Below are 19,335 nucleotides of genomic sequence, written 5' to 3'. Positions count from 1 at the left end.
GGGGTGGGGGAAGGGGAGGTTGCGCGTGACCTCTTCGAAAAGAGCTCCAGCGAAGGACGTTCCCGAGCTTCCCCAGGCTCCCCGCTCCCGGGTTTCCCCATCCCTGAATCAGCATCATCCTCCTGGGAATTGCTTTTGAGCCGGATGGAAACCGGATGTTGGGTTCCCTGGGTGGGCGGGGACGACGTCCCCTCAGAGCTGTCACGGGTAATTCGAGACTCACAGGGTCCCCTTATCAAACCAGAAAAGCTACCATTTCCTTTAGCAGAAACTTGCCTTGCAGTGGTGAGCCGAGAGAACAGAGCAGAGCCGCTACAACGCCTTCTCTCGGGCAATGCGCATGATTCTGCGGCTCTGTGCTGGCTACGCTTCAACGCACCTTGAAATGGGCTCGCCTCCCCAGCCGTGACGGGCAGGCCTCGGAGCCAATCTGCCTCGAGGCTTGTGGGCGGTGGCCAATAGGCGGGAGGCGGGGGGCGGTGCCGGAGGCCGGGCCAGCTAGGCTTCACCGTGGCGCTGGCAGCGCTCCGCCCGGGCTGGTAGTGCAGGTGCCGCTGCGCGGGGCTTGGGGAGCCTGCGCGCCGAGCCGAGCGGAGCCGCGGAGGGAGGGATGGGGAGCGGGCCGCCCGGGCTGCAGCTGCACCGGCGCGGGGCGTAGGCGGGTCGAGCCGGCGGGAGCAGGCGCTCGGGCGAGAAGTGAGCGGCGCAGGAGTACTTTGCGATAGGATGAGGCTCCTGGCTGGCGCGCGATAGTACTATGATTTGGTATGTGGCCACTTTGATAGCAAGTGTGATCAGCACCCGAGGTCTGGCAGCTCAAGGTGAGTTGAAGTGCAGCGCCCCTGCTCTGCCCTCCCGTTGTCCTCAGCCCCTTCCTCCTCCCCATCTCCCGCTCCCGGGTCCCTCCGAGCGCCGCGCCTGTCCGCGGGCGAGGCTCCAGCTCCGGCCAGGCGGGCTCCGGCCGGGCACTGCGGGGAGGGCGGGGGCCGCCGCGGGCCGGAGGTCCAGGCGGCAAGGGGGTCCCAGTCCCCTCGGGCTGCCGGGCGCTCGGGAGAAGACACCTTGGATTGGGGGGTCGACTTAGCCCACCTTCGGCCCCGCACCTGCACACCGGCGTGCAGTGCCCAGCGCCCGGAGCCGGAGCGGCGGTCTCCCGGAGCGCCGGGGAGTCGGCGGCTCCCCTAACTCTGGGTGCCGGGAGTTTGCGGGTGTTCCGGAGGCTGCTGCAGTCGCGCCACCGCTCCCAGGCGAGCCCTCGCAGGGAGGTGCGACCCACAGCCTTGGGACTCCTGGCACCCACGGCTAAGGGGACTCTGGGTTACTGGCCTTGCGGGCGCCCACCGCTCCAGCTCGCGCCCCTCCTGACCCCAAATCTTGGCAGCCAGAGGTCGGGTCCTTCTCCGAGCGCGGGGGGCGTATGGAGAACCCAGAGCAGGGAAGAGGGGTGGAGGTGGGGGTGGGGGCGGGGTGGGGGTCCCTTTGCGGGCTCCAAGGAGCGTCGGCTTTGGCCAGCCCTGTCCGACTGGCATCTGTGTTGGCTGAGCCGCACCTGGGCCCGGCCAGGTAAAAGTTCCCGGGGAGCGCGTAGCAGCCGGGCCGCCCCGGCCGCCCTCCGGGCTGCGAGGCAGAGCTGGCGGGGGACACGGGCAGCGGGGAAGGGGTCCCCCGTGGCTGCGTCTCGGAGCACAGGGAGGTTTCCTCTTTCCTTTCCGTCCCCTTGTCTGAGCTGGGAAGGGACCAGAGGGAAGCCAGCGAGTTGGGCGATGCGCGCGTGAACGCGCGGGCTTTTGCTCCGGAGACAGGCAAGGCGACCTGCAAGCCGCTGGGTGGCACCCCCAGCTCTCGGCCCTTGTATGGAAGTAGGAGCGCAGCCCAGAGGGTGCCAGGACTCTGAGCTCACGGCTCTCAGCCGCTGACACAACCGGCGGGCGGCGGGCAAGTTCGCCTGGAGGAGGTGGCTGCGCGGAACCCGCCTTGGCACAGAAGTCGGCAGGGGGACCCGCCAGGGAGAGAGCCGGCGCCCAGCGGCGGGAGGGCAGAAGGGGTGGCAGGAGGCACCTTTTACAGGGTCCTCTCCTCACCTTGTCTGGGCAGTGCAAGGGAAAGGGGAAGTGATTTGAGAAAGTTTCTAGAAGGAATGACTACCGTGCTGTTTGGGGGGGAGGAGGGAGCTGAAAACAGAACCAGAGGAGGGCTCAGGGAAGGGCGATTTTGTTAAAAAGGCATAGTGACCTGGCTGGCTTTCAGACTCTCCGTTTCCCAGGTGGGAAAACTGAGCCAGGGGGACTGCAGGAGCCTATAGAACGGGGGTGGGTGCGAGGTGGGTCAAGTTGTGCTTGGGAATCTCCATCCTCAGCCTCCTCTCCCCCCGCTGCCTTGTAGTCTTCCAATGCCCTCATCCTCCCCTCCCGGTTTTGGTACGTTCCTGCTATGGGACTGTCACTGAAAGCACAAAAGGATATGCTGGGATCTTTGAATAAAAAGGAGACAGTGAAGGGAAGCTCTGAAATAGCCTCTGACGTGGAGATGCCAGGGTGAGGGGATGGACGGTCTGCAAGTTTAAGCCCAGAATAAAGGAAGAGGCGTGTATGTAGCGCAGCAACACACAACATGGCCAGACAGAAGGGAGGACTTCCTAGGATTGCCTGTTGGTGGGCGTGAAGGTTGTGGAGAGGGCCTTCTGGTTGGGATGGCTTGACCTGTACTCCTGCCTGCCACCCCTTATTGGTCTTGGGTTGTTTTTTTTTGTTTGTTTGTTTTTTGTTTTTTGGTTTTTTTTAGCTCAAAGAGGCTCTGAAGGTAGTGGTTAAGGACATAGGCCTAGAGTCAACGGACCTGGGTTCGAATCCTGGGCTCTGCCACTTGCTGGCCTAGTGACCTTGGGCAAGTTGTCTAAGCTCTCTCAATGTCACTTGCCTCAGTGGAAAATGGGGTTCCCAGGATGAGCTAGTGGGGTTTCTTGTGAACCTTCATGCTATAAAGAAATGAGTGACTACCTGTTATATAGTAAGTGCTCAATAAATGTCATCATCATCATCATCATCATTTCATTATCTCTAGGGTTCCAGTCTTCTCCTGGGTTTCTTTCCCTGGGGGCGTTCAGGGCATCGGCTCCAGGAGGGCCTAGGGGAGGAGTTGAGAAGGCTGCCTCTTTCAGAAACCACGTTCCCTTTCATGGGCTGACCTTGTCAGGGAGAACCTGTCACCCCTCTGCAGCCCAGGGAGCTGTGTGGAGGGCATGCAGGCCACGGGGCTACGTGGAAAGCCTCTGAAAGGTCTGCAAAACTGGGATTCTGTCCGTGGCCAGAGGTCTGTGGGAAGGATGCAGGAGGTCACAGCCTCTCCGCCTCTGCAGAGAGGGAGAAGGGGGGCCTGCCTGGCAGGCGCCTGCTCACGGGAGAAACAGCAAGCGGTGTTCAAATGCTGGCTCTGTCTGTGTGACAGCTCAGCTGCTCTCTGACTGGCAGAGTTGACTTCCGGGGATGGAGGAGGGGAGGAATTCCTGAAGGGGAGGGGCTTTGCAGTGCCATGCTTGGGTTTAGGTTTGCTGGAAGCAGGGCTACTCTAGCCCAGGGGCGGAAGGGGGCAGCCCCTTGGGCATTGTTGGGTTGGGACACAGGTAGGGATGAGCTCCTCATTTGACTTGAGTTGCGCATCTGGAGCGGATGGAGGTGGGTGGAGAGGCTGGGGAGGGAATGGGAAGAGAGAGACTTGAGACGTATCTGGAGTCTGGTAGGTGGCGATTGGAGTCTCAGCATCCCAGACATTTGCTGAGCAAGCCTGGGGAGCACCCTGGACCACGCTTAGCTGACTGACTCTGGGCCTTGATGCCCAGGGCTCCCTCCTCCTCTCTCCCACAGATTCTGTGGCTGGATTATCCCTGACTCCAGTGTCCCCAAATAAAGTGGAGTTCTGACTCAGATCCTGCGGGTAGCTGGACCAGTGCCCTCTCTGTCTTCCCTTTGGTAATGAAGACAAGAGGGAGGAGGTTCAGGCCCGGGGCTGCTGGGAAGACCTCCTGGGCAGCCCATCCGCTAGGGAGGACTGGCTCAGCAAGTGGCAGGTGGCGTGCACAGGGCCCCAGCACAGCGCTGTGCCGGGCAGCATGCGCCCCGGGAGAAGCTGAAGAGAAACTGTGGGAAGAATCAGCTTTCAGCTCCTGGCCTGAGGCCCAGCACTTGCTAGACTTGGAGTTGTCAGGTCCCGGAGCTGGATGGTTTCATGTTTATGGCTCTGATAGAAAGTGGGATCCGGTTACCCAAGAAGCAGAGGCTGCCCAGCATCTCCTGAGCATCTAAAGCTCAGCATCTCCTGCCCTCCCTCTCTCCTGGCTCTGCCTTCTCCAGCGCCTGCGTCTTCTTTCTCCCCTCTGCCTGCCCAGCCAGGGAGCCTGGGTGCGGTTCTCAGAGCCTAGCCTGCGCTTTCTCTTCTCTGTGGCCCTTTTTTCATCTGGTATGCTGGGCACCTTCCTGTGTGCCTTGCCCAGGGATTGAGGGTGGGAGATGAACCCCAAAGGGGGCCGGGCCTGAGATTTACCACACTTCTCCACTAACATCTTCCCCCCTTGCCCCATCCTGTGGCCTCTTCAGGCTGGGGCTTGGGGCTCAGGGGAGCGAGTTTCTTCTGCCTGCTTCCCTAGGATAGGTGAGCAGCTTGTGTGGAACAGCTCTGAGCTATGAAGAGCTGTGATTGGTGCAAGTTGTCCGGAGGTGTGTGCACGTCTGTGTGCACGTGTGCATGTGCATGTGTCTGTATGTGTGTGAGCATGTGTGTTTGCACCTGTGTGTGTTTGTGTGCGCGCACACGTGTGGAACGCAGCAGGACAGGGGCAGTCAGTCTGCAGGCACGAGGTAGGGAGTCACTCCTCTCCAAGAGCCGTGGGTGGCGGAGACTAGACTCAGAACAGATGCCTCGCTTTCCTGTCCCCGACTCTGCACCTGAGTGTAGGCAGCCCAGAAGTTTCTAAAGTTGGGGGCCCAGCCCAAGCTCTAGATTTAAGGATGCCGGAGGTTCTGGAGAGAAAGCCTATGTGGGGGGACAAACCCAGGTCGAGCCCCGGGAATGCCAATAACAGGCATGTCCTGCCTCAGTGCTCTGACACCTGGTTATTCAGCACAGCAAGTCCAGCAGGGCTGGGTCGCAGGAAAGATGGGCGAGGGGGCTGGGTTGCAGAGCAGCTTGTAGCCTGGCCCCTCGGGGGCACTGCCCACGGGTGCCAGTTCAGCCTGCCCCAGGCAGCTGACCTATTTTTCTGCGGAATCTCCTGCTTCTGTGTTTTCTCTTGCGTGAATGAGCAGCAGACTGGTGAGCAGAGGCAGGGCCTCCATGAGGGTGTGGGGGAGAAGTCCACGTGGCCAGGGCTTCGAGGGAGGGCCCAGCCAGCCCCACTGTCCTTCTGAGAAGAGGGACTGGAGATGCTCCCTCTTGGCCTGTCCCTCTGTCCCCTGCCCCATCTCCTGTACCTCCCTCCTGGTCACAGGCACCCACCAAGACAGTCTGTGGCAGACAGCCTGCACGGAGGGTCGTCTTCACAATTGTGTGAGCCGAGCCAGTCCTCATTCCTTCCCAGCGTCAGAGCAGGGCGTGCTGACTCTCTGTTGTGAGTCTGATAGAGCTTTGATTGCCTCTTACTTATCCTGTCCACCTGGCTCCTCACCTGAGGCTCGGGGCCCTGTGGCAGGCAGGGCCCACCGTGTGCTCCCCTGGTCGGGCCTGCCTGCCGGCTTCCGAGCACACGCATGTATTTGGCCATGCGTGAGTGTGCAGGTGCAGGCCTCCGCCCCGGTGGTGGGGAGGGCTCGCGTGGGGTGTGGCCGTGGCTTGCTGCTGAGGAGTCCTTAAAGGCGCAGAGCCGAGGCTGCATTACTGGCTCCATTCCTGGCTGCTTCCTGCCTGGAGCTCTTGGAGGAGGGGCTCCCGGGAAGGTGACCTGGCTGAAGCACGGTTCCCTGTGGGCCGCGGGGAGCCCACCCGAGAGGGACAGAGGGACAGAGGGACGGGAGGAGCAGTCCCTCCGGAGGAAGGCCGCCTGCCATTCCCGCCCCTCCTCCCAGTACCTTGCTGTTCAGAAGATGGGACACTTTCCTGGCCAGGTCAGTCCGGGCCCACCTGACCTCTGACTTCCGCCCTGAGAGGTTTGAAGGGGAGTAGGGTCCGAAGGCTGTGAGCACACTGGTGGGGAGACCATAGGAGGCGGGGACTTCTCTGAGGACCTGCCTCATGCCCTCCTGGGCAAGTGCCCCCCTGGATGCCTGAGGGCCCGCTCCCTGGCCTCTCCGGGAGCCTCCTGGCTGGTGGTGGTGGGGGGGGGATGATTGGGGGCTACCAGAGGCTGTGCCTTTTTTGGACTCAGCAGAGATTATTTTTAGGTGGCAGTGGAGGTGGCAGTGACTGCCACTCGTATTATTAGACAGCAGGCCTGTGGTTTGGGAGTCTGGTGCCCAGAGGAGGAGGGGGAAGGGAGAAGGAGCAGGAAGACAGGAGGAGGCTCCAGAGAGGACCTGGCCTCCTGAGGGCAGCACTCACTCATGGTCTCCCCTCACCACCGCGGCGGCGGCTGCCAGATCCAGCCGAGGCTCCTGGGCCAGGTAGTGTGACCCTGAGCTCCGAGCAGGCACCAGCCAGCTGACTTCTGCAGTGCCAGCCCTGTCATCCTGGCTGGGGTCCGGTCGTGGGAGTCTGGCTGGAGAGCCTTGCAGAGCATGCCGTGGGGAGGGGGTGTGGGGAAGGGTGCAGGGTGTGTGTGTGTGTGTGTGTGTGATTCAGTGCAGTGGGGAGAGGCCTTGGTGCCTGGCCTGTGGCCAGCAGGTGGTATGAACGAGTGAAGCCAAGAGGGCATGCAGGCTGTCCCAGCAGCCCCCTGAGTGACCTGGCTGACATGGCAATGGCAGTGCTTCTGCCAAGTGGGCATCGTGGGCATTAAGTGAGCTCCGTGGTGCATGCCCAGCACAGAGCCTGGCATATGGCGGGTGAGCAGGGGAAGCGGAAGCTCTCTCTCTGGCACCTGTACCTTCTTTGGTATTAGGAGTGTCTCCCACTCTGGTGCCCTGCCTCCCGCGGCCCTGCCCTGGGAGAGCTCCAGGTTGTGAATGTCAGGTGTGCGGCCGAGCCAGGCCCCCTGGTCCCCTCGTGGCCTCGTGGTTCTGTGCTCACGGGATCCAATGGCAGCCGTGGACGCGGGCCCCCGCCGTGGACCACCTGGCCCCGGGAGCAGGAGATTTGTACCCCGTGGGCTTTCAAAGGTCAGCCAGACCACAGATGCCGCCTTACCCTCCTTTGCGGCCCCCGCCCCCTTTTCCCTCCTAGGGTGAAACAGCTCCACGGGGGACTGGCAGAGCCCCAAGGTGCAGATGGGCTGGGCTCGGCTTGGGGTCTACCATCTCTGAACCGGGCCTGTGAAATCCAGGACACCTCACAGCCTCCCACGGTCCTCACCCCTCTCTTTGGGCTGCTCAGGCTTCTGTGATGTGGAAGGGGATCTGGGTGGGGGGTGGGGGGTCCTCTGTCCTTCTTGCAGCTTCTCCCCACCTCAGGTCACATCCATCCTTCTGTTCCCTCCCCCCCATCCCTGCCTCTCCCTCTCCCTGTCCCGCCCTCCTCCCTCCCATCTCTTCCTCCTCCCTCTGTCCCTTCCTCCTCCCCTTCCTTCCTGCTCCCTTCAGAACCAGTGGGCAGTTACTCCAGGCTGCTCTGCTGGGAGAAGCCCCCTGTTCCCTGGAGAAACAGCCTCAGCTCTGCTGCCCTCCTGGTTCTGGGTGCTTTGAAGGCCTGTGTGTATGTCCCCATGGCTGAATCTTCAGTGCCCGTGAGTTCTGCTGTGTTCTCCCTCCCTCCCTCCCTCCCTCTCTCTCTCTCTCTCTCTCTCTCTCATCTCCCCTCTCTCCCCTTGGGCTGGCTGGGCCCTGCTTGTCTGATCTACACTATTCCCATCTCTGGGTCTCTCCTTTCTTGTTTCTTGAATCCCTTTCCCACTTTGGCTTCAGTGGGTGTCCCCTGGGTTTGAGGACCCGTCTCTCCTCTGTCAAGCCCCTCTCCTTCTTCATTGCTAACCTGTCTGCCGCTGCTTTTTTTTTTTTTTTTATAACACCCTTTTTGGTAGAAAGTGTTTATTAGACATGTTCTGGCTCAGAAAAAAATCCGGCTTAGGGGAAGTGCTTGTGGTGATGGAGAGAGCGAGTGCATGTGGCGGGGTGGGGGTGGGGGGTGGAGATGAAGAAAGCTGATAAGTAGTTCAGGATTCAGAAAGCCAGGAGGGTGGGATTGAGTTCAGAAGCCAGGCAGGGTCTCTGCCTTCTTCTTGGGGAATTCCATCTCTTGCCTTTCCCCATCTTTCGGATGCTTATCTCATTGTGTCCTCTTTCAGCTGCTTGTGTCCTTGAGAAGAAATGGGGATGTGGCTGCCTGGCTGGGGGCCAGCCTCTCTGGATGCCAGGCCACCCAGGCCCAGGGGCTGGCTGGGGATGGGGCGGACCAGGCTGCCTCCTTGCCATGCGGTGAGAATGTGGCAGCAGCAGGTGTGAATGAGCAGCTGGCACTGTGGGAACCCATGCTGGAGCACAGAGCCCACCCCCCTCCTGGGCTTGCCCCACAGAGCCCTCCACCCCAGTAGCCCGAGAGCTCTAGGGCCAGCCCACTGGTAGAGGTGGGCAGCCATCTGCCCAGCAGTGCTCGGTCCCTCTTTCTCCTGCCCTAGGCTCTAGTGCCAAGGCCTTGGGAAGGAGCCCCCGTCTGTGGACAGTGTCTGTACCCCCCACCAGGAAACCTACCCCTGGGAATAACTCCTCCCTCTCCCTCCCCTCTGATTCTGTATTTCTTGGAAAGCATGTGCTGCACACACATGTGCACACACCTGTCCACACACCCATCTACGGGTCCTTTTGCCAAGAGCTACACACACATGCACATGCATACACACACGCACATGCACTTGACTCCCTCTCAGTGGTAGCCCTTTCCTCCTGGGTGCAGATCAGCCTTTGTGCTCCTAGACGACTGGAGGCAGGCCCTGCCCAATCTGGGTGCCCCTAGGGCTGTGGGGGAGGCACCGCTCAGCAGGGCCCTCTTCATGCTTTCCCTGAGGGGCTGGAATTCAAACTGAGTCTGCAGCACGGTTGGGGGTGGGGAGCTGGGAAACCTGCTGGGGCCTCAGGCAGGTGAGTGCAACACTCTGCTCCAAAAATACTCTGTGATCTTAGCTCTTTCTCTAGAAAACAGTGATGTCACTGGTAGCCAATCAGCTTCTGCAAGGTCTTGCCTCCTCCTCCTTCTGCAACTTGCAGGGGAGAAGCTGGAGAGAGGTGGGGGAGGGGGAGGAAGAGAAGGAGAGACACAGGGAGACACACAGCCAGACACAGAACGCGATGAAACACATAAGCACACACAAGTACACACAGACAGAGGTCCACATGGGAAATAAAGCAGGCAGAACCCCATCCCCATGCACAGCCCGAACAGAAATCCACGTGCCCCCCAACACACACACACACACACACACACACACACACACACACTCTCTGATAGAGACATCAGAACAGGGAGGGAGACAGGAAAGCAGACAGAATCACCCGCAGAGAGTGGGAGCTGGAGACACAGAGACATGGAGAAGGAGCAAGAAAGAGAGCAGACAGACATTGCAGAGGCAGTGACAACTAGAGAAAGACAGAGAGAGAGAGACATGAAGGGGAGACAGAAACAAAGGAAGGAGACAGGCAGGAGCACACAGGGGTCAGAGGTGTATGAAGAACTAGAGGCAGCTGACAGACAGACAGACAGAGGGACAGACTGCTCTTCTGTTCATCCGCTCCATGCAGTAGTGGGCGGGCCCAATGGCTCCCTGGTTCTCAGCCTCAGTGAGCAGCTGCTGTCCATGGTGCTGCCTGCAAGGACCGGGAGGGGAGGCGGGTGGCATAGGGGAAGCCCTGCTCTCCTCCGGGCTGTGCTGGGTGGTGTGAGGGAAGGCAGCTTGGGGAAGCTGCCTCTGCTGTCCCTTTGGTTGGGAAGTAAGCTGGGCAAGGTGACTTTGTGGGCACGGAGGCCGGTGTGGGAGTGAGGAGTGTCCGGCGGGAAATGGGGGCCGCACACCTCATGTAGGGGTCCAGGAGCCTGCTGACGGGTAGTGTGAAGCAGTGTCTGGGTTAACCTTCAGCTTGGGGGGCGGGTGGGTCTTCTCACTGTGCCCCCCTCCGCTGCCAGGAGGGTGGGTGCACCCTGTCCACCTGGATGGTTTGTCCTCTGCTCACGGAATGGTGTTTCCCCCTCAGCTGGCTGGGGTTAGCGGGCCCTAGGGCCCCCCCTGTCCCCAGCATCCTGTTCTCTTAATAGTGACATCTGGGGCTTTGCAGCATGACAGGTTTGGGGCTTGAAACCCGGAGAACTGGAGCTCCCTCTGCCACCCACTGCAGGCCCAGCCAGGAGCGGGAGGAGGGGCCTGGCTGGGCTTTTCTCTCCAGTGTTGCCCCTAGCAGCCTCTGCTCAGCTTGTAGGGATTCCCTGCTCCTGCGTGGAGCACTCTTGTTTTGTGCTGCCAACATTAGACTGAGTGGGGTGGTGTAGGAGGAGGGACGGGAGGAGCCAGGGAGCGCCACCAGGCTCTGGCGCGAAGCCTCCAGTGCAGGGAGATAGATAGCCTGAGTCTACCCTCAGCCATGGCGGCCCTGGCCACGGGTCTGCTGAGGCCCCTCCACCTTCTCAGTGTCCAGGCCCTCAGAATTCTTGGGGGAGGGCTTGGAAATGGCTGTGCTCTTTGGGGAGGGAAGGGCTGGCCTGCAGGACTGCAGAGAGCTGCCTCCCTCTGCTCTTCACCCTCCTCCTGAGGTTCATGGCCGGGGACGGGGTAGGGGGAGGTGGCGGATGCCCTGGGGACCCTCTGCAGAGTGAGTGAGCTCCTTTTCAGGAGGAGGGCTGCGGGATAGCTGGTCCGTGGAGAGGGCAGAGGTCTTTGAACTTGGGCAGGGGGCTGCCTCTGGGGTCGCCAGGGCAGGACCTCCTGCCACCTCCTTTTCTAAACCCCAGCCTTGCTGTCCCATCAGTTGCCCACGGCCTGCGAGAGGAGCCCGAGTTTGTGACAGCGCGAGCTGGCGAGGCCGTGGTTCTGCGATGCGACGTGATCCACCCGGTGACAGGGCAGCCCCCGCCCTATGTTGTGGAGTGGTTCAAGTTCGGGGTGCCCATCCCCATCTTCATCAAGTTTGGCTACTACCCACCCCATGTGGACCCTGAGTATGCAGGTAAGGCCTGGCCACTTCGCCTCTGTCCTTGGCTTTGGCTCGGCTGCCCCTCCCCTGCGGGCCCCGTGGTTAAGTTTCCTCCTGCTTTATCCATTGCCTCCTCCCTTCCTCTCACTGGTCGGAGAGCTGTTTTCCAGCCTCTGCCTCTTCCTTCCTGTCCTCTGGACTCTGGTAGGTTTGCTTCCGTGGTGGGGAGAGAGGGAGAGGAGGTGGTGCAGACAGGAAGCAGGCTGGGAGGGCAGTTCTGTGCGGGAGGAGCTGAGTCACAACCATTGAGCCTGGTCTTGTGCAGCTGTGGCGTTGTGTCTGCCTGTACCCACACCTCCCTCTGGCGCTGAGGTTGGGCCTCCTGGGTGTCGGTGTGTGTCTGTGCCTGTGGTGGCCGCCTGCTCTCTGCCACAGCTGCTCCTGCCAGCAGCGGCCACACCGAGTCACTGCCTGTGCCTGCCGCCAGCCTTGGGGTGGGGGTGGGGGAGTGGGATGGGGTGGGAGTGTGCACGTGTGAGCATGTGAGTGTGAGCGCGTGTGTCTGTGTGCATGTGTGAACGTGTGCGTGCCTGTGCGTTGGGGTTGAAAGGACGAGAGGAAGCTGGCAGGACGCTGCTTTTATCATCCCTTCTGGCTCCTGAGGTCTGCACTGCTTTTCTCTCGGAAAACTTCCGCTTCTCTCCCTCCCTCCTGCGCCTGTGTCTCCTTTCCTCTCTTTGGCCTGGTTGGCTTTGATAGTCTGGTTTTAGGCAGATTGCCAGTGCAGAGACAAGGAGGAAGGCAGAGGAGGTTGTGACATTGGAGTGAGGCGGGCTGAGGTGGTGGGTGAGGGGAGAGAGGACCTGAGGGTGCCTGGGCCTCCTCCCTCGTCCTGGAGAAAGGGGGGGCTGCTCCCCATTCTGCTGGGCTCCTGCGGCAAAGCTTACCCTGCGGTGCTGTGAGGCACACTTTTAGTGAGACAGGGATGGCTTTTGGGGGGAATAGGGTAGAGGTAAGGAGGCCACTGTGTCTGCTCTGCTGGCCAGCCCTCTCCTCACTCTCCAGCTCATAGGCCTGTGGCCTCAGCTCCTGGGGCCCTGGGCCTTGGCTGGACCAGCAGCCATGGTATCAGGACTGGGAAGGGTCCTAGCACCCTGGTCCCCAGCCTGCCTTCCCTCTGCCAGACAGAGGGGGTATGGGATGCGGGGCCCAGCTGGGATAGGGGTGTTTCTCCACCTGAATGGAAGTCTGGGGCCTGGACACCCAACTTCCTTCCCTCCCTCTCCCTTTCTCTCCCTCTCTCCCTCCCTCTTCCCCCCTTTCTGTATCCCTCATGCCTTCCCTTTGTCCAAAGTGATGCCCGAAAGAAGGGACGTATTCTAAGGCCTGAGCGCTTCTCAGTGCCAAGAGCAGGGCCGCAGTTGCAGCTGGGATGGGGCCGGCCAGGCTGGAGGGTGGGAGGGACCGAGGCTCCATGGCGCAGGCTTTATGCCCTTTCCTTCGCCACCTGCGGCCAGAGGTCGGTGCCAGCTGTTATAATATTTTGGGCCCTGCCCCCGGAAGGGCCTGCAGGTGATGATGGGGCCCGTGCCTTTAGCTGGGGTGGGGGTGTCGAGGTGTGGGCCTCACCCCTGGGCTCTTGTCCGCCCGTCCCCAGGCCGAGCGAGTCTTCACGACAAAGCTTCGCTGCGGCTGGAGCAGGTTCGCTCCGAGGACCAGGGCTGGTACGAGTGCAAAGTGCTCATGTTGGACCAGCAGTATGACACCTTCCACAACGGCAGCTGGGTGCACCTCACCATCAACGGTGAGTACGGGTCCCCGCCCGGGCTGGGGGCCCCCAGGAGCCTCTTTTCGGGCGGAACCCCCAGTCCCCGCTGCAGGGAGGAACCTCAGCATGCTGGGCCCCCTCCACACCCCTCAGCTGCCTCCCCAGAGCCGTGGGATTGTGGGAACCTGGAGGAGCTGCCCCCTGGGCGCGGGGCAGAGTGTGCTGTGGGGGTAGGGGGGTGAGGGGGACGGTGATTCCTCCCTTATCGGGAGGAAGGAATCTGGTTCTTGAAACCGGGGCTAAGGCTTTGTGGAGGCACCGTTCCCAGCCTCGGAGAGACCCTGCCAGTGCCTCTCCTCCAGTGGAGTTCCCAGAATTCCCTTTGCAGGGTGACATTTTGGTTCCTTGTGAAATGCATTCATTTGCATAAGATGTGCTGAGGTCCTACTGTGCTCCACGCTCTGCACCAGATGCTGGAAAGACGAAGCTGAGCGCACCCGGTTCAGCCCCTGCCCAGACTGGGTTTACCGTCTCCTAAACCAGGAGGATCCTGGGAAGAGGAAGTTTTAATGGCTGTCAGTTATGTAGAGCTCCGGCTAAATGATTTGAGGAGGCCCATGCGGAGGCTGCAGGGGGGCCTGCTGGCTCTGTGTTGGCCCAGGCTGGGGGCCAGGTCTCCCCGGCTGGAGAGCACCCTGTGTCACTGGGCGTCCGGACTAGAGAAGGGATCTTCTGGAGGAGGCAGGAGGAGCTGGGACTGTGGGGAACATTTGAAGGAGCGCGAACGCCATTGTGTGTGGGGAGAAGATGTTTGTGTCTTTTTTCCTGGCTAGAGCCTCATTCCTCCTTAATCAGTGTTTGGCGAAATGTATTCAGCCACGCTGTGCTGCAGGCACGAGGCTGGTTCCCGAGGCTTCGACAGCGCATGTGCTGGGGCGAGCACACACAGCTGGGTGCTTATGGCTCCGATGTCTGCGACTGGAGGTGCCGTGGTCAGGAGAGAGATGGATGGCGTCCTGCTCAGATGCTTCTCAGCATCCACCTGCCCTGATCTGCCCCGAGGGACAGCTCCATCTGTCCACCTGTGGGGCTGGGTCATCCTCCCAGGGCTCGGATCAACCCATCCAGGGTCCTGGGAGCTCAGAGCATTTTAGCCAGAGGGCTGACCTCTGGGAAGAGCAGACTTAGAGGTGGCAGCCGAGGTCCCTGTTGGTCCAGGCTGCCGGACCCATCCGATGCAGCCGGCTCTCGCCAGCCAGTCCCCCAGAGACTGATGGAGGCTGGTTTTACATCTTGGGTGGGCTGTCCCTACCACCCGGCAAGCTTTTGAGTCACCTCCTTTGGCTGCAAGCTGTTGTGTGTGCCAGGAAGGAAAACTCATCTTAATATTAGCCCCAGCAAAACATAATTAGGGAGGCGCACCGCGGCTGAGAGCCTCACTGCAGGCTGAGCCAGGAGTTCCCACGCTGCTCTCTCTCTCTCTCTCCTGTGCCCTTTCCTGCACCGGCTCAGCTTCCCCGGCACCTCCGCTCCTCCCACCCGCCTGCTGGTGTTCATTCAGCAGCCTGAGACCCAGGCGTCCGTCCGCAGACACGCGCGGGGCAGGAAGCAGGGCTGTGTGTTCTGGTACAGCCTCTGTCTTCGTCTGCGCGAGTGGGAGTCGCTTCTTCGGGGATTCCCAATTGCTCGGAGTGGAACTGGCATGGAGCGAGAGGCTGCGGAGGCTTGGTTTATGTCCTGAATCCATCACGCGGGAGCTGTCTGATCCCGGGCAACTTAAGTCAACTCTCCGAGCCGCGGTTTTCTCAGCCGCCAAACACAATGGCTGTTGGCAAAGCCGCCGCGAGGATTGAGGGCAGCGCAGCGTGAGAGCGTGCCTGGCCCGGTGTCTGAAGGGTTTGCGATATGCGGGTAATTACGCGTAAGATGCTGGCCATCCGCCTTCTCGAGAGAAAAACAAAACAAAACACACACAGATGAAACCAGAGGAGACTGTGTCCGCAGGGATATACGGTGACACAGGAAGTTCTTCAGGCTGCAGGCTGCAGGATGCCGGGGGCTGTCATAGTGTGAAAGTGCGTGTGCATCACCAGTGAGTACCCATCCAGATCCCAGTGTCCACTCTGTGGCAGGCTCTGGGGGCGCAGTGGTGGGCAGAGACAGTTGCCACGTGGACTTTGGGAGCATCTCTGGGGGAACCACCGTGTGCAGAGAGAGACCCGGGCAGGGACGGGGAGTGAGCCAGGTGCAGGATGGGGCGGTGGGGAAGAGAGCTCCAGGCAGAGGGAACAGCATGCTCGGAAGCCCAGAGGAAGGCGAGCCGACGCTCAGGGCTCAGGGAACGCAGGCAGGCTGTTCACCGCGTATAGAAGCGTTCGGCAGGGAAGCTAAGGATGTGCACCATCTGCTCCAGGCTTTAGAACCAGGCTCCTCACCTGCCTTTACCAAAGAGCCTACCTCCCAAATAGGCAGAACAGCACACGGGCAGCTCCCACGGTGCACGGGAGACCTCTCTCCTTTATTCTGCCTCCCCTCCATCCCGGCGTACATGCTGTCCTGGCTGCGGAGGCTGGAGCGCCCACCACGCCGTTGCTTCCAAACTAGAATGTTCAGTGTCAGGCATTTTCTGACAGGGATCACCTTTGGAAAATAGAAAGGCCAGCGGGAAATTAGAATTACAAACCGTCTCCTTCTCCTGTGTTCTCTTGAACATCAGTTGTGTGGAAACAAACCCGATTATTTCTTTTATCACATACAAAAAAAATACCTAAAAACTACCCCCCAACCCCCTTCTGCCAAGCCTCCCTCTAGGATGCTGAGCTCCGTGGAGGCCAGGCCAGCCCCTGTCTAACCTGCACTAGTAATTATAGGGCACTTGTAAGAAAGAACGAAGCTGGAAGCGCAGCTGGCAAGCTAGCACAGAATTCCGTAAATAATCCAGACTCCAACCATTATTTTCCTGAAAACTTGAAATTGTTCAAAGTACTTTTCTGATTAGCACCTAAATAATAAAAGTAATTATGTAATTAGTGATTAATTTGTCACTTCAGGACATAATTTAATTTATTATCTTTCTTTTGAGCTTGGTGCCAGAGGCAGTGGAGGCTGTGGCTGTATTAACTGTGTTTCCAGGGGCAGGCTTGGTGGTGACGGGGGGCGAGGTTGAGCGGGTGAAGGGGTGGAGGTGCCTGAGGAAGTGAGGGCACATTTCAGGGCAGGAGGGGAGGCCTGGGAGTGCAGGGGACAGGACCCCCTTGTTAGGGGCGGGGCGATTTTTGCCATTATTGCTGGTGTAGGAGACACTGGATGAGAATTGCCTCCTTTGAGGATGTTTGTAGAGTGTGTTTGTGATGGATGTGCTTGTTAATTCAGTCAGCATTCACTCCTCCAGTGTCCCCGTGTGCCCACGCTGAGCTAAGGGCTTAGAACAGGGGTCTTCAAACTACGGCCCGCGGGCCACATGCGGCCCGCAGAGGAGTCTGATCCTGCCCGCCAGGTTTTTTGGGCAGTGAGCGCAGCCGAGGTATTACAGTAGGAATAGTAGTTCATATAGTCCGGCCCTCCAGCTCTCTGAGGGACCGTGATCTGGCCCCCACTTTAAAAAGTTTGAGGACCCCTGGCTTAGAAGGTTATGGAAGAAAATAGTCATGTTCATGCTTTTAAGGAGTTTTATGTGTTAGTCTGTAGGTGTGTGCATGTGTATGCACACTCATTCATTCATATATTCAACAGATGTTTGTGGAGTACTCTTATTACGTGCCAGGAACTATGCTAAAAGCTGGGCATTAGTAGGATTTGTGGGAAAAATCTCTGCTCTCTCAGTGAAAGAGAAACCTCATCAATCAGCTGCCTCTACTGAAGGTCGAACCTGCAACCCGGGCATGTGCATTGACCGGGAATCAGACTGGTCACCAGTTCTTGGTTCACGGGTTGATGCTCAACCACTGAGCCACACTGGCCAGGCAAGATCTGTGCTTTCTTAAGGAGAGGAGTGGTAAGTGCTTTGAAGAAAATGAAATAGTCTAAGGGGCAGGGAATGCTAGAAGTGCCACCTCAGATCGGCTGACCAGGCCAGGCCAGATGGCATCTTAGCACAGAACTGCGTGAGCTAAAGGAGAGATGACTGTATGGCGCTCCAAGCAGCGAGGACAGCACAGGCAAAGGCCCTGCGGTTGGATGTTCTTGGCACATTCGTGGTAGACAAAGAAGGCAATATGGTTACAGCACAGAGAAGGGGAAAATATGGTAGACGAGTTTGGCAGAGAGGCACCAAGGCTAAAATGCCCTGACATCTTCTCATTGCTTCAGAGGCTCCTGAGGAGATGAGGGTGATTGTGCATGCTTACATTTTACAAGATCCTTTCTTCGCACAGATTTATTTCTCACACCGATTCTGGAGGGTGGGGGCTTCAGGAAAAGCCCAGAGAGGCTGAGTAACTTGCCCGGGGTTACCCAACAAGGGGCAGGCTGGTGCACGAACTTGGTCCTGAGCTTTGGATGCCTCCAGATGAGATGAGAGTGGCATTGGGGCCTTGCAGGGCTGGTGTTCAGAGAACTGATGGCCCCAGGCTGCAAGACTGACCATACTGCCTCTACAGGCAGCTCAGAGAAGTGCAACCAAGTCTCTTAAAAGCTTTGCCCAACGCGATGGCATTTTAGTTAAAACTCCAAGCAGGTGGCGGCATAGGGGGGCAGCCTGGCATAATTAGAGGAGAGTTAGGAAGGCGACAGCCTGGCCCTCATGGCCCGATGGAAGCAGACGGCGAGCGTCCGGGTGTCACGCCTGGCCGGACTGGAGCTGAGGAAGCAGCGTGCCACGCATGGTCAGGAGGTGAAAGGGAGGGTGACGGCACGTCTGTGGAGCCGGTGGCAGCAGCTGCGGGCTCTGTGGGAGTCTGGGGACAGCTGTCTTGTCTGTCACCATCTTAGTGCTGAGCTCAGTGCTTCCCTACAGATGCTCAGCAAACGTGGGCTTGTTGGCAATTTGCCAAATACAGTGGAAAATGTGTAGCGGTTGGACACAGCCAGACACACTTTGAATTCCAGGTTTCCTCTCCCAGTGTAAGGCTCATGGGCAGAGTATTTTACCCGTCTCCGCCTTCCCTCCTCCCTCCGTACACCTTGAGGAAGGTCAGGCATGAGCCTACGAGGAATGGTTGCACGGGCAGTGCCTGGTGTGGGTGCGGTGGCTGATGGGGGGGTTTTGGGGGTATGACACACGGGGCAGCAGCCCTCCAATCACACCCTGAGCCTTTGCGGTCTCTTTGCAGCTCCCCCCACCTTTACAGAAACACCCCCCCAGTACATTGAGGCCAAGGAGGGGGGCAGTGTCACCATGACCTGCACAGCTTTTGGGAACCCCAAGCCGATTGTCACCTGGCTCAAGGAGGGGACACTCCTAGGTGCTAGTGGGAAATACCAGGTAGGTGTGTTGTTGGTGGGGCCACTGCCCACCCTTCTCCCTCCCCCCTCCCTTTGCCTCTTTCTCCCTCTCCAAGGCCGTCTCCCACTCCACGTGACCAGTGGCAGAGGCACAAAGGGAGAGGGGAACAGCAGGCGCACTGGCTGGGGTCTGTTGTTGGAGGGAGATGAAAAAATGAGGCCCCTGCCTCTGTCTCCCCCAGTGCGTGAGCCCCGAGGCCCCCTCTGCCTGAGGGTGGCGTTGGGCGGGCTCCAGGTGGGTGCTGAGCTTCGTCTCTCCGTGGTCCCAGGTGAGTGACGGGAGCCTGACGGTGACGTCGGTCAGTCGGGAGGACAGAGGTGCCTACACCTGTCGCGCATACAGCATCCAGGGAGAGGCGGTCCACACCACCCACCTGCTTGTGCAAGGTAACGGGTCTCCCCGGCTGCTTTGTGCTCCGGGCCTTTCTCTGGGAGCCCCGCAGAGTGTAGGTGGCACAGCAGGAGGAAGTGGGCAGCTGTGAGGGGCCGGGCAGGGCACCTCCCAAATACCACGGACTTCACGCTGGAGCTCCCACGGTGGTCTGCTGTGGCTGTCATCCGGGTGGCATGAGGCCCGTGCTGGGTGGGTTTCTGTATCTGCCAAGGTAGCGTTTAAATAACTGAGGGCATCTGAGCACTTGGTGGAGCTGGGGTCTGCACGGGCAGCACCTGGAAATGCCGGGCTGCCCTGCCCGGGGCCCAGAGGGCTCAGAGGGGCGGCATCTGGGCGGCCAGGTCTCTCCTCTGAGCTGAGTCCACCCACCTGCTCTGCCTCTGCCTGCTGCCGGCGGTTGGTGGTGGCTGTCCGGGCTGCCAGGACTGCTGGTCAGCTCTTCCCTGCCTATCTGCTGGCTGGCTTGCTGAGTGGCACTGGGCTAGAGTTCCCTCTGCAGTTTGGAGGAGGACTGGCCTTCTGCGGGAGGGCGCCGGCCA

General features: G+C 59.8%; 1 protein-coding gene across 5 annotated transcripts in view; it reads left to right on the top strand.

The window, feature by feature from the left end:
• Nucleotides 1-506: 506 nt before the first annotated feature.
• The window catches only part of IGSF9B (immunoglobulin superfamily member 9B), a 52,293-nt gene continuing 33,464 nt past the window's right edge, over nt 507-19,335 (top strand). For 3 of the 5 annotated variants that reach the window (XM_084868257.1, XM_084868259.1, XM_084868258.1), the window contains exons 1-5: nt 507-821; nt 11,028-11,225; nt 12,850-12,996; nt 18,231-18,382; nt 18,672-18,789. In XM_084868257.1, the coding sequence (XP_084724383.1) occupies nt 758-821; nt 11,028-11,225; nt 12,850-12,996; nt 18,231-18,382; nt 18,672-18,789 (679 nt within the window). In that variant the 5' untranslated portion in view covers nt 507-757. The remainder of the gene's footprint in view (nt 822-11,027; nt 11,226-12,849; nt 12,997-18,230; nt 18,383-18,671; nt 18,790-19,335) is intronic. The other 2 variants (XM_084868256.1, XM_084868255.1) reach the window with 1 other exon arrangement.

The sequence above is a fragment of the Pipistrellus hanaki genome, assembly GCF_964339955.1.
Source record: "Pipistrellus hanaki genome assembly, chromosome: 19".
Lineage (NCBI taxonomy): Eukaryota > Metazoa > Chordata > Mammalia > Chiroptera > Vespertilionidae > Pipistrellus > Pipistrellus hanaki.
Note: the sequence above shows the minus strand (reverse complement) of the source record. Positions and strands in the feature narration are given on the sequence as shown.